At 46.3% G+C, this 18,272-nt stretch overlaps 1 protein-coding gene across 1 annotated transcript in view; it reads left to right on the top strand.

Annotated features, from left to right (window-relative positions):
- The window catches only part of LOC147734876 (alpha-N-acetylgalactosamine-specific lectin-like), a 124,130-nt gene that overhangs the window by 8,880 nt on the left and 96,978 nt on the right, over positions 1 to 18,272 (top strand). Inside the window, exon 2 of the mRNA XM_086952519.1 lies at positions 4,087 to 4,134. Within this exon, the coding sequence (XP_086808645.1) occupies positions 4,092 to 4,134 (43 nt within the window). The 5' untranslated portion in view covers positions 4,087 to 4,091. The remainder of the gene's footprint in view (positions 1 to 4,086; positions 4,135 to 18,272) is intronic.

Below are 18,272 nucleotides of genomic sequence, written 5' to 3'. Positions count from 1 at the left end.
AATTGCAATCGGCTGCATTTGCCGATAGCAATTTCTGCTAAATCGCAGAAAAATCACAGAATCGTCCGTTGACCATGTAGAAATTGCAAACTCGCAGTTACCGAAATCGCAAATTGCGATCTCGCTATTTGCGAGATCGCAAAAACGGGAAGTCGCATTTCTAGCCCAATGATGACATCACAACCAGGAAGTAGGCTGTTCCCTCCCTCATTCTGATCACTGAGCCTGAAAGTAGAAGCAGCACTGGCCAGAGCTCCACCACAGACTACCTGCAGCACCACACCAGGACACAAAGAACAACTGACAATGTCCCAGGAAGCAGCAGGGAGCAGTGCCCAAGGAAGAAAGAGGAAAATAAAATTCTCTGAGCTGGAACTGGAGTACCTCATTGAGGGAGTCTCTAAGGACCATGCTCGCCTTTTTGGAAAGGACTCCCTGAGGGTGCCTGAGGCGGACAAGCGCCGCATCTGGCTGCACATCCGCGCAAAGGTTAACTCAGTCGGGGTGACCCAGCGCTCCATCGACGAATTTAAAAAGAGGTGGTACGACCTCAGAGGGCGTGCCAAAGAGCGTATCGCTGAGAGGCTGGGGGAGCGACTTGCCACCGGAGGAGGAGAGCCCACTGTTGCACCCAACACTCCACTGGAAGACCTTGAGGAGGACACCCTAAATCCTGCAGCCTGCGTGGGGGTTACCCAGCTGGACTCCTCCCGACCCACCCAACAATCCCAGGGTAAGTGCCATGCGACTGCGACCCCGTCCCCTAACAATGCCAATGACTCCAGAGCTAGCTATTTGATAATCAATCAATTGAAAGTAATTCCTAAAGCCAGTCAGGGAATGCAAACCTGCATGTATGTAGCAACATCTCCTGTGCAAGATACATATCATTAATCATGCACCCATTTACATCACAGGTGTGTCTGAACAACCCAGCACCGACAGTGAGGCCGTACACATAGAGGAAAACCCAGAGGACACTGAGGGTGAGAGCCATCCTGCACCACGACCCAGACCATCTCAGCCACCAGCAGCAGTACCACCACCTCCTCATGTGGACAGGGCCACCCCTGCAGCCACAGGTGCCCAGCAACCACCCCAAGTGACACCCATGGAAGTGGTTGAGGCCACACCACCAGCAGCCAGGAGGCAGACAAGGCGCACAGCCACAGTGCGATCCCAGTCCAGCGGACTGACGCGCCAGCAGCGTGACGCCTCAACACGTGCTGGCAGGGGGGTACAAGTACGGGATCCTGGCCTGACCATAGAACGCCGCATGCTTGCAGTACACCAGAAGCAGGCGCGTCACTAAGCAGACATCCACCAGCAGCTGATTAAGACGGCGCGAAATGTGGGCCAGCTCACAGAATGCATGGAGGGCGTGACGGCAGCTGTTCGTGAAAACAGCCAGATCCTGGTATCCCAGGAGGATATCACCCGCCGTCGCCGCCGCCCTCGCCAGCTGCTGACCCGCCTGTCAGCCTACACCAAGTCCAATCACATCATTGGAAATGCCACCTCCCAACTTTCACGCCGCTCCCTTGCGATGCAGGTGCAAATGGTCCAATGTTGTCAGGACGTCACCAGGGCCCTTAATCAGGTGACAACAGCTGTGCAGAGTATGCAGGCGTCTGGCCATGGTCAAGCAGGTGGGGGGGATGATGCCAGAGAGGGCACTTCCAGTCACAGCAGCATGTCCTTGCTGCTGGTAACGGAACGCCGCCGCAGCAGCAGGCCCACTGCAGCATCACGGGCCAACAGTGTTGTGGAGGACAAGGAGAGGCGACTGGGTGTGTCCAGCCGGAGGTGCCAGTGACACATTGGACTCCACCCGCAGGGCCATGCTGATTACACAAGCAAGCCCTCTACCCCTTCATGGGGCTGTATGACGGAATACAGTTTGCATGTCATATCAAAGAAAATGAAGTACACATTATTGTGAATAAACAATAAGAATTTATGGTCACACGTAAATCCGACTCATGTCATTATCACATTTCTCATGCATGAGTGCAGTGTTGTGTGAGGGGAATTGTTGCACTATAAACAGTTCATTGTGATTTGGTTGCGGCGCCTGTGTCCTTCAGCAGGATTCTTCCCGCGTGCATAATGCACATGTGCAGGTTGGCGGTTGTCCCCTTCCGACTCACTGCCAGAGATATCCACAGGTATCCTCCGCTTGGTAGCAATGTTGTGGAGTATTGCACACACGGCCACGATGCAGCAGCAGACCTCAGGCTGGTATTTGAGGGCCCCACCAGTCTTGTGTAGAATGCGGAATCGGCTCTTTAAAAGCCCAAATGTCCGCTCAATGCAATTTCAAGTGCAAATGTGTGCAGCATTGTAACGCCGTTGCTGTGGTGTGGCAGGGTTGAGGTATGGGGTGAGGAGGTACTCACGAGGCCATAGGCGCTGTCACCTGAATGAAAGGAGCAGAGGGTGAGTGCCTGTCATGCGCAGCTACATGGTCTCGATGTACTGTTTGTTGGCACGTGTACTTACCTAGAAGGTGTCCTTCGCCATAGTCTCCCTGGCCAGTCGTGTGTGCATGCCGCTGTGCCGGAATATGAAGGAGTCATGCGTGCTCCCCGGGTATGGTGCCACTATGTCAATGATGATTGTCTTAGCGTTGTACACCATCTGGATGTTCAGTGAGTGGTAGGACTTGCGGTTCCGGTACATGTATTCTGTCTCTGCGGGTGGGCAGATGTGGATGTGGGTACAGTCAATGCATCCAATTACATGGGGGAATTGCGCTAAGTTGTAAAATTCTAGCTTGGTTTGATTCAAGTCCTGTTGGGTGGTTGGGAATTTAATGAAATGGTGTAGCCGGGTCAGCATGACATCCAGGATACTCCTTAGGCAGCGCCACATGGTGCTCTGGGAGATCCCCCCTGCAATGGAAACTATCCCCTGGAAGCTTCCGGAGGCCAGGAGGTGCAGGCTGCACAAGCCCTGGACATGGGTGGGCCCGGCATTGGTCCTCCTCGTTGGGTGCTGTATCTGGGGGTCAAGGTCCCGGATGAGCTTTGTAATCATTGCCCCATTCAGCCGGTACTTTGAGTAGATTTCCTCATCAGTTTGGCCCAGTAGTGTGACCCGCTGGCGGAAAATTCGCTCCTGGATCCTGCGTCTGTTCCTTGCTGCAGCCTGGAGCCTTCGCCGCCTAACCACCATGTAGAGTCCTGGCATTGTGAATGTCCTCATGCTACTACTGTGTCTCCTTAAGTGTGTTTGGTCAGCCCCGCACCTGTGGCTAGTTAGAAGTTTTTTTTCATAATTTTTTTTAACTTCATGGTTACCACCTGGTTTGGGTTCTCCTTAATTTGCGCCTCGCAAATAGCGATTTTGAGGATTTTCGCTAATTGCGATATTTCCTGCATTTGGTTTGCGGTTATTTTGTGAATTCGCAATTAGAATCGCAGAATCATTGGGAACTCGCAATTTCCGAATCGCAAAGGGGGTTCCACCTTGATTCTGCGATTATTTTTGCGAAGTCGCAGATAATGTTTTGCGAATTCAATTCGCATTTTGGTCAGGTTTTGTTTCATGAATTGCGATTCTTGGTATTGCGATCGCAATAGCTATTTCGCAGCTATTGCGATCGCAATTTGTGTTGATGAATCTGGCTGTAAGTGCCCAGGTTTACACCAGAGAAACATGGTTGTCATTTAGAGCCCAGGCTAGCACATGCTATACCTGCCTTGCCCTTAGCTATCCATGACACTGTATCAGCTACCCCTGTTCTCACGGTCATTAAAAATGAGAGCCACAAAAAGACAGTAAACAGGGCTTTAAAAGGCCTCACTCTAGTTTCCTGTCCATGTCCTTCACAAAACTACCCTATAATGCAAAGCAATTTTGAACTGGGCGCCTTTCTGAATATCTCAGAACATGACATTGCCTTTTAAGTGCTAGTTGGCTTATTTACAAGCCCCTTGCGCCACCGGTACGTCACTTTTTCCATGTTAAACATGATGCAAAAGTGGTGCAAGAGGCGCGTCAATAAGCCCCTTAGTTTTTATTGTGCTGCACAGCAAAACCATAACAAATAACTAACTTCTTTCCTATATTTTTCCTTTCCAGAAACCATGATGACATTTATCCTGCTACTTAGTTTGTTGGCAGTGGGAGGTTTGTTACAATTTTTTAAATGTAGCTTATTTTCTATCACGTGATTTGTTAAATTAACTATTTGCATCATTCAGGTACAGCAATATTTAAGCAGTTAATATCTGTTAGACTGTGGGGCGTTGATGAAAGGGAAGGTGTCTCTCCACCCTTGGGTTGAGTGTCTCTTCTAGTGCTCTATGAAGTCTGATGTTGCTAGAGCCCCGCAAGGAGTGTTTCTATGGTGTCATTGGGAGTGTGGGGGAGAGGGGGTGGGGGTGTCAATGATGGAGTATATCTGCCTTCAGAAGGGCCCCATTCAGTCTAAAACCTATGGATGTCTGTGAGGTATGAAAACCTGAGGGGCCACACATAATGTTCTGAAGGGGGCCCTATCATTTCGCATTATGCAACTGACCAGTCCTATCTGTCGCAGGAGTATACTGCGCTTGGAGCTTAGGTTTAGGTATTAAGGGCTAGTCCTGCATCTGCCAAACCAGTGATTCCAAGTTCTGGCTCACCACAGAAAAGAACCCCAGAGTGGGGTTGTTAGTCGTCAAACATATTTGTCTTACATCAAAGGTTCTGGAAAGTCATCTATGCGTGACATCTTTAATCTCTTTTTACAGGCCCCAGGATTTATCTGGCCATTCTTGTTAACTCACCTCTTCATCCCTTATAATTTTTAATTGGTGGATCTACATGCAGACGATGTATTTCTATTCAAGGTGGAGACGGTTGGCCACGCAAATGTTTGCTCATGCAGTCAGGCCGGAAATGAGGCTCTCATCTTGGCCAATCAAAGACATGCACATGTCATGTTGTTAGAGGGAGGCTGGGCAATCACTGTACTTCTGCATGCAGTGTGAATGTAAAAGAGAAAGATGGCGGCATCACCTGTGAAAAGTGCGGAGTTCTGCTCTTACGCTTACACAGTCAAGTACTCGCTCAACTGCTTATTGCCTGAGACCAGTGCTTAATTAGTAAAAGATTGAGTGCCGGGGCCACAAGCTCTGCCCAGAAGCCCACAGCCAGTGCAATTAAGCGTTGGTGCACTGAATATCAAGGCTACATGGTCTTCAATCCACCTCATCCCTTTTTAATGCACTACCAGACACTTCCTGCCCCTTCATTCCACCATTGCAGGTTCCTGATTTCTCCCGTAATAACTTTTTTTGTCTTGCTCTTCCTTCTGTATTTCCCTCAGGCAATTATGTGATGTGGGAAAAATAAGTGCCACTACCCAAAAATGGATGCCGGTTTCTCACACCGGCAACCACTGACTCAAATTAAGCACTGCCTGAATCGACCTACCAGCCTCAGACACGACCGGAGGAGGCAGACACCAAGGCCAGATAATCATATTTTGTCAATCATGTCAGATTTCCCTACTGTTGCCTTGTTCCATTCCAGGGTCTCAGCTGGAGGTGAAGAGACCTGGGAGCCTCTCTTAAGCACTGGGAACTGTTTCTTGTTGAAGCAGACTGGGTTTGACGCTGGCCCTCACATTTTAAAACTACCAGATCGTTCCTACCCTCAAAATCTCTAATAGTTCAAAAAAGGGAAAACATTTCACAACTTCAGCCACCCCTAAACCAAACCTGTCCTGAGACCTACCAGTCATGATCCTGTCCTGAACACCTGCCCCCCTACCCCCTGTCCCCTCTTGTGCTCCTGAAGCCTCAGGTGCTCTGTTGAAGTGTTTTCTCCATTTTACAAATAAGCTGTTCCATGAGAATCATTCTGAAAGAGTGAAAAACCCTTGACTCCACTTTGTTTCAAATCTCCCAGAAGCTTATGTGAGTAAAGCTCAACACACCCTAGAAGAGTTTCTTTCACCCTTCAATCCTCTGTAGTGTCAGTCATTGTACTCATTCATCGTTTAACCATCCATAGACCCTCTCAACGTTCCATTCCATCGGTGAATCAGTCAGTCATAACAAGCTTAATTCAGTTGATCGAAAAACATATATGCATAAAAGCAAAGACATACACAGCCATGCATCATGTTTAAAATACCAAAGATGATTCAATATACCACTTAAAAGAAATTTCCACTGAAACATGCTGAAAATACCACAATATGCAAAAAGGTACAATTTAATTACGTTTCACTGGTAATCCTTCAAGGTTGCCCCCACACACGTCTATCCCCAGAGTATGACATCCAGTTATTTCCCCACCATTTTTCTCATTCTACCAGCCGCAGAGTTGAATTAATACACCCTCAAACAGGTGTATTGGGATGAACAGCAGTAGTTGGTGCACAGCGGGCTGTCATAACCTAACATTGTGGGCCCTCAAGAGTGGGAGTGAAAACCTTTTCCTAGGAATAACATATAACTTGCGAAAGAAAAAGAAATGAAGTGTGGTGGAAGATGGATTTTAGTAAGGGTGAGTATGCACGTATCACTAGCAATAAGGCCACCAATACAATATAAGGTCCAGTAAAGGTTTTAATACATTAGCCTCTGGCTCAACCCTAGGTAGCTGACTGCAAGCAGGCAGACTAAATTCAGGAGACAGGTATGTAGACAGTTTAAAATTACCAATAAGGTAAATAAGTACGCCACATCACATTAAAAATCTCACACCAATTTATAAATATAGGAAATGTTTTTATCTTCAAAATGACACCAAAAGGACAAAAATTCAATATATGGTACCTTATATATACATTCTTAAAAACATACAGCGTTAACCTGGGACATCTGGTCGCACTTGACTGGGACAAAGTCAAAGTTTGAATCCAATGCAATGGAACCCTGGTTGAATATACTAAGCGGGAGGCCCTGGTCAAAATTTTACCTTCACACTTAGAAACTTTTCATGATGATTTTCTCTCGACGGTGAGCAAGGCACTTCATCAAGCCGGATTCGCACCATGGCTTGACCCCACGTTAGGTCGGTCCACCTATAGAGCTTTTTTACAAAAGACGGTCTAAACTTCAGGAACATCTGCCTGTAGTTCCTCATGAGGGTTTAAAGGGTTCAAAACACAATTCCAAAGGTCTAGAAACTCTGAGATAGTCCTTGGACGTGTGGTGCTACAGTTCCCACAACGCATCTGGCCAAATCCTTAAATCCACTGGACGCACCCAAGGCTGAGGACTTCTTGATGGAGATGGTGCAGGAAAGCTATGATAATCTGTTGCTTTCAGGAGTCCACTACTTAATCAGCAGGAGCAGTCCTTCTGGTTGCAAACCTTTGGGGTAGAGACCAGGGTTCCAGCAGGGCAGTCCTACTTCTCCTTGTAGATTCAGGTAGCAAAGCCAAGTGGCTATGCAGCTCTCACATATTTGTTCAATGATCTGGAGCTACAAGCAGGGGGCACCCTTGTCCAATGAGGTGCAGAGTGCCACCCAAAAGCATTGTAGCTTCCTACATAGTGTGGCATATTCTTGTCCCACAAAGCACTGACATTTAAAATTCAAAATGGAGAATTCCTCCCCAGGAGAGTTAGTCCTGGCTAAACCTACTTCCGTGGTTCATTTCTGTTAACACTTCCCCTACAGACCTTCAGGAAATTCCATTCTCGGGCCTGCCATCTGGCTGGGAGGTACTGGAAGAGGGGGTAGGCCTGGCTGTCATTCCTTACTGTCCTGATCTTTTTGAAGCCCAGTTTGAATTACCCATCCCTCATCCTGACCTGCTTTCTGCAGCTATAAAGCTCCCCCCATCAGATATCATCTGCTCTATGCAGGTCACTTATCACCTCGTCAAAACAGTCTGGCTAAGCCTGTTAAGGCTGACTAATCATCAGAGGCAGCTTGAAGGCTGGATTGAGGCGCATGGAAAAGAAAGTCCTATAACTTCTCTTCTATATTAGTTTTGATACATTCAACAGTGGCACATTCTTGAATTTACCATCACCAATATTTATTGTCCTTGAAGGACATCTTTTTAACTCCTTCCTAGCAATATTTAAACTTCAATAAAATATTCCAGTATAAGCCTACAGAGCTAAATATCTACAATGGGGAAAATTAAATTGGAAGTTTTTCCTCCTCAAGGATTATCCCTTCTTATGGGTAAATGGCACCCCACTCCTGGGGCACTTAGTGGAGACCTTAGTTGTGAGTTATATGTAAATATAAAGTAGAATTCCTCTTGGGAAGTACCGTTAATTCCAAAGACAACTTTGCATAGAATTTACTTTTAAAGACAGTCTGCAAAGCAGTGCTGCCTATAATAGTGAGCACCACAGCAGTGCATCCTTCAGTATAGGAACTCTGCTGAGTCTCTAAACCTCCCTGCCTTATTATATACTAGGGACTTATTGGTAGTTTGAATTCCCCTTGCCTTAACATATCACCTTCAGCGCGGCGCAAATTCTCGCGCTGTGCTGAAGGTTCTAATGAGCCAACGGGCTCATAACGGAACCGTTCCGTCATGAGCATCGAAGGGGTTAATATATAAGGGACTTACAGGGGTATTTCATTGCCAATTGTAATTATACCTAATTACCATTTTTTCTTATCAGAGCTCTGGGCCTGGACAGCAGAGCCCAGGGCATAGTCAGAGTCAGTTACCACCAGAATAAGTAAACAAGTGAGGGTGAACAGGGCAAACAGGATCACTTTCTCACAAAGTGTATTCTGTGGAGAGCTTGAGTCACAAGGACATGGGATGTGTTGTATTCATGAGAAGCTTTGCTAGAGACAGGAAGTCAGTTTTCAGTTTTTAACGTCTTTATTTCGATTTTTCATCATAAAAGACACACATATAACACAAATTACATAAAATACAATATAGTGTGACAAAGTCAAAAAGTCATAAATATTTGTATAAACATACTAAGCAAAATCAAAAGTAACAAGAATAGTTAAAAATCTCAATTAAACATACATATAAAGACGTCAAGGGAAAATTATTGGAACATTTAAGAGTGTATTAATAAAAAAGGCAGATCATCAATACTGGTAAAATCAAAGACCAGAAAAATAGTAGGCTAGCATATTGTTTAAATTATTCAAATCAAGGTGCTATGAACTGACTTGATCCTTATTAGCCATGCCCACCCAAGGAATTTGGCCAATCCGATGGATAGCCATTCAGAAGTGTTAGTTCTCAAAATGTACAGTGCTTCACTGCTCACTCGGGTGTTTAGTCTAGTACATATAGGTTTTAGCCACTTATAACGTGGCTCACGATAAGCAGTACAAACAAATAAAAAATGACCTAGTGTTTCTTTACAATTTGTACAACAAGGGCAGAAGATTGACTCTGACTTCTGCCAGCCACTAGAAAAAGCCCTTAGTGGCAGTGTTCCTACACGAAACTGATGGTATAGTTTCCTATCTAATGTTTTAAGGATAACATCCCAATATGTTTCTATATGGGGAACTGCTTTATGGAGCAAAAACTGGCCTGTCAAGTTCGATTTTTCTGAAAGAGCAACGTGTTCCGTTTTTACCGTGGGCCAAAAGAGAAGTTTAAATTCTTTCTTTGAAGGAAAGGTATGAGAACCCGGCTCAGACCAAAGCAAAGGAAGACCCATTTCAGTAAGAGTATTCTTAATTTGCTTTAGCCATGATATATCACCCGCCCCTTGTTGCATTCTCACATCCTGTAATTCTAAGGCAAACATGGCAAGTTCCGGGGTAGACCATATGCGTCTCCACAATGCCACCATCCTATAAAGGGCCTGGTGTTTAATGGAATAAGTGCCCATGTCCATCAAGAGTGGTAGGACTGGTGTCGAGGAAGGGAGACTGACTAAATTTCGAAGAAATTTATTCTGTATCCTGTCTAGGACAGCCAAGTCCACACAACCCCATATGTCGTCCCCGTATAATATGGCTGAGCTAATTTTAGCACTATAAATTTTAAGTGCGGGCAGTACTCTTTTGGTCAAGGAACACCTCTGCTCCTTTACTAGACAACCGGACAGGCGAGCAAATTTCAGACTAAGTGCCGCTATTTGCTCTTTCCATCGCAACCTATAATCCAAAGTAACACCAAGGTATGTCATCACATCAACCTGCTCTAGTCTAGACCCATTCATTAAAACATGGCCCCTCAATGGTTTATTCTTTGTCAGGACCATGAACTTGGTTTTATTAATGTTAATTTCAAGATCGTTCTCATTACAGAAGTCCATAAATTTATTTATATCTACCTGTAAACCCTTCTGTGTTTTGGCCAGTATAAGAGTATCGTCTGCGAAAATTAAAAGGGGAAATTTAGTCCCACCCAGTGATGGAGCATCAGTAGGGGTATCTGAGAGGAACTTAACCACCTGATTAATAAAGAGTATGAATAGAGTGGGGGCCAGGACACAGCCCTGCCTCACTCCGCGGGTCACTGGGAAGGATTCTGTGACCTGGCCCTGACGACCCCATCTGACTCTTGCAAAGTTTCCCTCATGCATCCTAATGGTGAGTTCTAGAAGTGAAGTAGGGACCCCCATCCTTCTCAAAGCTGCCCACATCTTCCCTCTGGGGACCAGATCGAACGCTGATTTGAGATCCACAAATGCAGCGAATATCTTCCCATCTCTCAGTAACACAGTTTTCCAATAAATCATAACAAATCTTAATATCTGATCAACTGTGCTAATGTGAGCCCTAAAACCCGCCTGGAGTGGAGATAGAATATCGACTTCTGACATCCACGTATGGATTTTCCCTAACAGCATTCTGGCTATTACCTTTTGTAGGGCATCGATAAGACTGATGGGTCGGTAGTTTCCCGCATCAGATCTATCCCCTTTTTTATGCACGGGCAAGATCTCAGCCCCTTTCCACGAATTCGGGATCCTAGTCCCTCTGGCTATCGCATTTGCTAAAATTGTTATGTACGGGACCCAGTGTGTTTGATCATACTTAAAGAGGTCCGCAGGGATGCAGTCCATGCCGGGGGCTTTGCCAATCTGCACTTGTTTAAGAGCAGAAATAGCTTCAGTTTCGGTAAAAACAATGTGATCAAGTGAGGGCACCTCAGACTGCACACTGGCATCTTCCCTAACAGTGAGGGAGATCCGTTCCGTGTGGCTGAACTGCGCCTCATAGTGCTTGATCCATTGCTCTGCAGGGACATGGTTTACCGGGGTATGCAGATCCCCTGTCCCTCCCCACTTCACAACCTCCCAGAATTTTTGTTGGTTAGATGAAGTACTTGCCTGATATAAGTCTAACCAACGCTGGTCATCCCAATTGGTTTTAGCCACTTTAAGTGCTTTCCTATAATTAACCCTTGCTAACCTTGTATCCGTAGCCGATTTGGATTTGATAGCAGTTAACAGGGAGCTATGGGCAATACGACAAGTTTTGTCATACCATTTAGTTCTAGATTTTGCTGGGCCATTATTTCTTCCTTTTACAGGTTCGATAAAAAAAGACTTAATTTTAATAAAAAGAGACTCATGAATCGTCCGGATTTGATCAGGTGAGGTTCCAGCATCAAGTATGGGAACCATCAAATTTGTAGCAGCTAAGACCTCAGTAGCAACCCTATTGATAGTAGCGGGGTTGTCTAGGAACCTAGCCCATCGTACCCTTCTGCAATCATTCATAAGACCAGCATCTGCTGTAACGATATTGGTTGCAGAATTCATAAAGAGACCCTCACACACTGATAATTTTATTACCAGGGGATTATGGTCACTCTCTGGTCTTGTAACTACTTCCATGTCCTCCAATATTTTCCAAAACTCTATCCTTAACAGAAAATAATCAATGCGGCTCGAATGCTGGGAATTATTAAATGTAACCTTTCCCATCAAGTCTGATTTGGTCCTTCCATTCGCTGCACGCAAATCCCATTCAAGACAAAGACCCAGCCACTGCATGACTGCCTCCGTAACTTTTTTAATTGGAGGAATAGACAAAAGGGGAATATTCCAGATCTGATCAATTTCCCCATATCCCCCACTGTCAAGATTGGGAAACGGTTCAAAAGAACAGTTAAAATCTCCTGCCACCATAACACATTTGTCTCTGCTAATATTATTCAATAGGGAGTCTAGTTCAGATACCACTCCCGCAGGCTTCCCACCTGGTTGCCCTCTTGCATATATATTAATCAGGAAAAGGTCCTGGTTATTTTTACCGGATAGTTTCAAGGCTAGGATGTCATTGCTTAAAGTAGGAAGGTCTGTAATAGTAATAGCTAGGGATTGTTTTATCCAGATAACCAGACCTCCTGAGGGGCGTCCCTTAGGACCTTTACAGGCTGGTTTATGATAATTAAGGTAGCCAACCCGATAGATAGTGTCAGTTGACCAACTTTCCTGTAAGATAATTATATCGTGTAAATCCATAAAGGAGCCTCAGTCGGCCTCTGACATCTTCCCCTTTAAACCCGCTATATTCCATGACAGGACTGTGAGGGTATGTGTTGGTATTTCTACTGTATTAACAACTAAGTTCACAATATCCTCAGAGATCAATGGACTAGGAATACTGGTTGAGAATGTTTCCCTTGTCACCACCCTCTGTGATATTGCACTTGACCCTGAGACAGTCTCTTCCCTGGGGGCACTTACGTTATTTGGGGAGCAGTTCACTTCAGCACTAGAAAACCCATCGACCAAAGGTTCTATGTCATGTCAATCCACACCTTCCAGACCGGAAAGGGGAGCAAACCGGTTCGCAAGGTGGGGATAGAACATTGGATAAAGCGGAGTGTCAAAATGAAATCTCCCTCTAGACCTGTTCCTTCTGGTGTGATGAAACGGAGTTTGGGGTCTGTTTGCATATAAAGCTGGATAAAAGTAATGCAACGATAACGTTTGCACGTCCCCAACTCTTCCAAATCTTGGTTCCCTGCAGATGAATTCAGCAACCCAAGGCTCTCTAAAGCTAACTACCACACAATCCCCCTCAAGATCTTTCTTACCAAAACCTATCCAATCCACCCTCCTTACATTAAGTATTTCGGGATTTAAGTTGGGGGGGAGCGGCCGATTTTTATTGAGCCAGAATGTAACCTTATTATAAAGATCCTTGTGTGTTTCCCTCTTACCATCTCCAAGAGGAGCCACGCCAGTTAAGATGATTGTATAAGGCACTGACTCTGGTGGGAGGTTCACACACTGTTTCTTTGGGATGGGTTTGGGGTTGGGCTGGTGGCTTATGTCATGACCCCTAGTGGAAATGGGGTTTTTCTGAACCTGAAGATTTTTTACAGGCTTAGGCCTTGAAGAGTTCTCCGTGGGGGTTGTTTTCTTGGGAGCGGGTACAGTTTTTTGTTGCGGGGCCTTTGGTATAGAGGGTCCCGCTATAGAGCTATTACCCCCTGCTTTGTTATTCATAATGGTTGGCTTCGGGATGGTCGGGACAGGAGGGGTCAAACCAGTAGATGCTAGGCTGGCAAGGATTCTGTTAGAAGTCGCCATATTATCTTTCACTAACATATCTAAGGAATCCATTTTAGTGTTTAATAGTCTTGTCCTTTCAAACAGCGGTAAAAGTAAAGATTTCAAAAGCAACTCGATTTTAGCCAAAAATATCCCTTCTGTAATGCTAATTATGGTCTCACCTTCCCCTGACTGAACAGCTGCGTTAGTGATAGGTAGCTGTGGGGGGGATGCAGTGAGGTATCCCAGACCCATAGTTTGTTCCTCTGGGTCCGGTGAGTCTATCCTTTTGCGTTTCCCAGGGTTATGAGTGGGTGTATGTTGTGTTTGGGAAAGGGAATCCATTAGTTCAGAGCTAATATTAAGTTTTGGTGAGTCCGAGAGACCAGAATTCTCCCTGGACTGATCTAGGCAAATGGTCCCAACGTTTGGTAAATTATCAGGCGCAGTATTAAATGCAATTTCTAGGTTTGACCCCACTATCTCCACAGTGTGAGTCTCAGGAGCAGTTGCCAACACTGCCTCAGCATTATCAAGAAGGCTATCTGTGTTCAACGTGGAGAGTGGGACAGGGGAGACAGCCTCATTAATTTTACCTAGTGATGAATGCTTGCCTGTAATGATGTCAAGCGAAAGGCGTTTTTCAACTAAGGCGATCTCCTTCTCTAGTATAGCAGTTGAACGTTTAAAAAATTGATCAATTGTTCCAGTAAAAGTACCATTGGAGGTGGAGACCTGAACTTGCCTCTCTTTACCAGACCTTAAAGTCATTTTGTTAAAAATGCAACGAGCGAGATTGACACCAACCTCAGTACTTAATCAACAAGCCACAACATTTTTCCTTCCAAATATGGGGACTTGAACGACACTTTAGTCTCAAACAATAACGAATAATTAATACCGGTTAAAAAGACTTAAAATTAGGAAGAAAATGTTAGTAGGGTGGCCCAGCCCGGCCTCCTTTGGCCCCTGACGGCCACAGACGGTCCCGCCCTTGTCCCGGGCTTCTCCCGGCGCCCTCCCGCGCGCTCCCACGCCGCGGGAGAACTGGGCGCTAAATATAGTAATCACTAGGTAAGAGGGGGAGTGGTCGGGGAGAGCAGCCCAGGTGATCTCGATCCGGGCAGGCGGGTGCTCCTGGGAATCAGAGTCCCAGCACCCACGCTCGCAGCCCCGCCTCACACAGACCTCTCTGCTTGACCCTCAGCAGTGGCCCCTCAGTGATGATGATCCGGCTCCCCTCACGAAGCGGGACCCGCGGAGCGGGTACCGCGAGCAGTAGGAGTTAAAGTTGAAGGGTAAGAGGCAGCAAAAATCCTCGGTGCAGCGTCCGTTCTGCAAGGCGTCCCACTGGTCTGTCCAGCAACACCGCTTTAAAAAGGCTCAAGGGCGGGGGGGAGGGGTCGGGGAGAGCAGCCCAGGTGATCTCGATCCAGGCAGGCGGGTGCTCCTGGGAATCAGAGTCCCAGCACCCGCGCTCGCAGCCCCGCCTCACACAGTCCTCTCTGCTTGACCCTCAGCAATGGCCCCTCAGTGATGATGATCCGGCTCCCCTCACGAAGCGGGACCCGCGGAGCGGGTACCGCGAGCAGTAGGAGTTAAAGTTGAAGGGTAAGAGGCAGCAAAAATCCTCGGTGCAGCGTCCGTTCTGCAAGGCGTCCCACTGGTCTGTCCAGCAACACCACTTTAAAAAGGCTCAAGGGCGGAGGGGAGGGGTCGGGGAGAGCAGCCCAGGTGATCTCGATCCGGGCAGGCGGATGCTCCTGGGAATCAGAGTCCCAGCACCCGCGCTCGCAGCCCGGCCTCACACAGTCCTCTCTGCTTGACCCTCAGCAGTGGCCCCTCAGTGATGATGATCCGGCTCCCCTCACGAAGCGGGACCCGCAGAGCGGGTACCGCGAGCAGTAGGAGTTAAAGTTGAAGGGTAAGAGGCAGCAAAAATCCTCGGTGCAGCGTCCGTTCTGCAAGGCGTCCCACTGGTCTGTCCAGCAACACCACTTTAAAAAGGCTCAAGGGCGGGGGGGAGGGGTCGGGGAGAGCAGCCCAGGTGATCTCGATCCGGGCAGGCGGGTGCTCCTGGGAATCAGAGTCCCAGCACCCGCGCTCGCAGCCCCGCCTCACACAGTCCTCTCTGCTTGACCCTCAGCAATGGCCCCTCAGTGATGATGATCCGGCTCCCCTCACGAAGCGGGACCCGCGGACCGGGTACCGCGAGCAGTAGGAGTTAAAGTTGAAGGGTAAGAGGCAGCAAAAATCCTCGGTGCAGCGTCCGTTCTGCAAGGCGTCCCACTGGTCTGTCCAGCAACACCACTTTAAAAAGGCTCAAGGGCGGGGGGGAGGGGTCGGGGAGAGCAGCCCAGGTGATCTCGATCCGGGCAGGCGGGTGCTCCTGGGAATCAGAGTCCCAGCACCCGCGCTCGCAGCCCCGCCTCACACAGTCCTCTCTGCTTGACCCTCAGCAGTGGCCCCTCAGTGATGATGATCCGGCTCCCCTCACGAAGCGGGACCCGCGGAGCGGGTACCGCGAGCAGTAGGAGTTAAAGTTGAAGGGTAAGAGGCAGCAAAAATCCTCGGTGCAGCGTCCGTTCTGCAAGGCGACAGGAAGTGCATTCTATTAAATCTCAACCATATCAAATAACATCTCCTTGCATGCCGTGGAGGAAAATATGCATACAGTTCCATCTGGGCCATAGTCACAAATGGGATAAAGGCAGATTCTCTTTACTTCCCCAACTCACTGTCTTGTTTTTGCCGCCAGCAAAAGGGTAGGAAATGTTTCTTTAGTTGTTGTTTAGAGAACAATATAATAGCTTGTGGACAATCTAAAAGCTCAGATCTCCCTAGCAAGGGAAATTGGTATTTTACATATACTAACCAGGGTATACATTGGGCATTTTCCAAACTTAGACAATCTGTTATAATGTTCTGGTTTAAGGCCATTTCATCGTTTGCCCACACTGAGGGCCCGAGCTTAAGTGGTGCCAGCTTAATTATATATTATAGGTTTAACAGGCCTAGTTCCATGTGAGAAAGAAATAAGGGCAAGGATTTAGAAGAGCACAAAATACTTTGACACACATGTTTTCATTCGCCTGAAGAGTGGCAGTGTCACAATAACCCCACACCCCAGACCTATGGACCATAGCAGAGTAACATAGCCGAGCAACACTGAGCCATATAGATTTTTCTTTTGGCACCCATCGGCCTGCGCAAAATGCTTGGCAAGGTAATGAAGTAGGTTGTGATTCACTTGTAGCACAAATACACGAGGATGTGGCGGGCTGTATTAGGTATGGCACTTATGGGGATGTACCAACCCCGTTGAAATGAGGCCAGTGTGTACTAGCCCTTTTCCTTTTTGTTTATATCTAAATGACCTGGAGACCTCGCTGAATCTGGGCGAGACAGACACTCTCAGGGTGGGCTCGAGTAGACTCCCTGCTCTGCTATATGATGATTGTGTCCTGGGCCCATATTATGCAAACAAGGAACAACCAAGGGCCTTGACTCTACTCAGTAAGGTTGAGTCAAAATAGCACAAACCAAAACAAGTGCCAATACTGAACACTGTTTACCATCCACTTTATCACTGGTACCAATGCCAGTCTATCCCAGGTTCCATGAATACTGCATTCAAAAAAAGTTTTCTTTTAAAAAAAAAATGTTTAGCCTTTTTTCAATAAATACGTACAGATACAAATAAATGATCAATGAAACAAATACAAAAAATACAGAAACCATTTCTTCCCAATTGCACAACCTATAAAGAGACACCACAATCACTCAATACTCTCTTCAATTCAACATTCATTCCTGACACATAACCAACTCCACACACTCAAAAGTTCACCTCAGGGTTAAGCCAGAATCACTCACAGTTTTTGGAAAGGCAGAACACAATAGGGAACAAAACACACACAGCCAAACAACATCAAAGTTTACCACCCATTTAAATAAAGCAATGCACCAAAATATCAACAGAGTAAACAAAGAATCATGTTACAGTGCATCACAAACACCAACTTAGTTTTTAATATGTTTGTTTGACTAGAAAATGGGCAAGGTCGACGTGTTTCGAACCCTTTGACTAGCAGGGTTCTCCTCAGGATCATAACAATCTATAACAGAAAGAGAAACATATACTCTTACTACACCGACCCCTTAGTGTCAATCAACGTCATGAAAGCACCCAAGCGTTGCATATGCTTTTTACCTTACTCATAAGAGAAAAACTGTTCTAGTTCTGTCAGTCTGCAAATGGAACAATAATAATGAAAAACTCATAAAGGAAAACAAAATGTCTGCAAATGGAACAATAATAATGAAAAACTCATAAAGGAAAAAAAAAATGAAAAAAAAGGTGTAGACCTACACACCGTCAGATCTGCATATTAAAATGCACGCCGTAAATGAGTGAAATAATGGGCTTACATTGCGGTGTCATCCAATGTCCCTGGAACTTCAAACAATATTATTGAGGCACTTAATGGATCAGTTCCGACGATTCTTGTTTGATTTAGGAGGGAAGCAGGTGGTATCCCCATTAGACAGATCCAATTGTACAACCGATGTGGGCAATTCTCAAATTTTGCATCAACACACATACCAATTTACCAAAAATCCAAGGGATTCCCAATGCGTAGAGGCCAATTGTTTTAGGTACGCCTCATCACTTCCCAAAATTCTGACATCAATCTGAAACTAGCAAAAAAAAGGCAACTTAGATCTCATGGGGTCACCCGGTGTGTTGCCCTCTCCTCTGTCCATATAGACTATCACCGCCTTGACTTGACAAATCAATGGACGGTACTGTTGTCAATTAAAACATGACTGTATTCACCGGTCAGTTGTTCTGTGAAC

Source organism: Lissotriton vulgaris, chromosome 1_2, assembly GCF_964263255.1.
Source record: "Lissotriton vulgaris chromosome 1_2, aLisVul1.2, whole genome shotgun sequence".
Classification (NCBI taxonomy): Eukaryota; Metazoa; Chordata; class Amphibia; order Caudata; family Salamandridae; genus Lissotriton; species Lissotriton vulgaris.
This window is presented reverse-complemented; position numbering and strand designations above follow the sequence as displayed.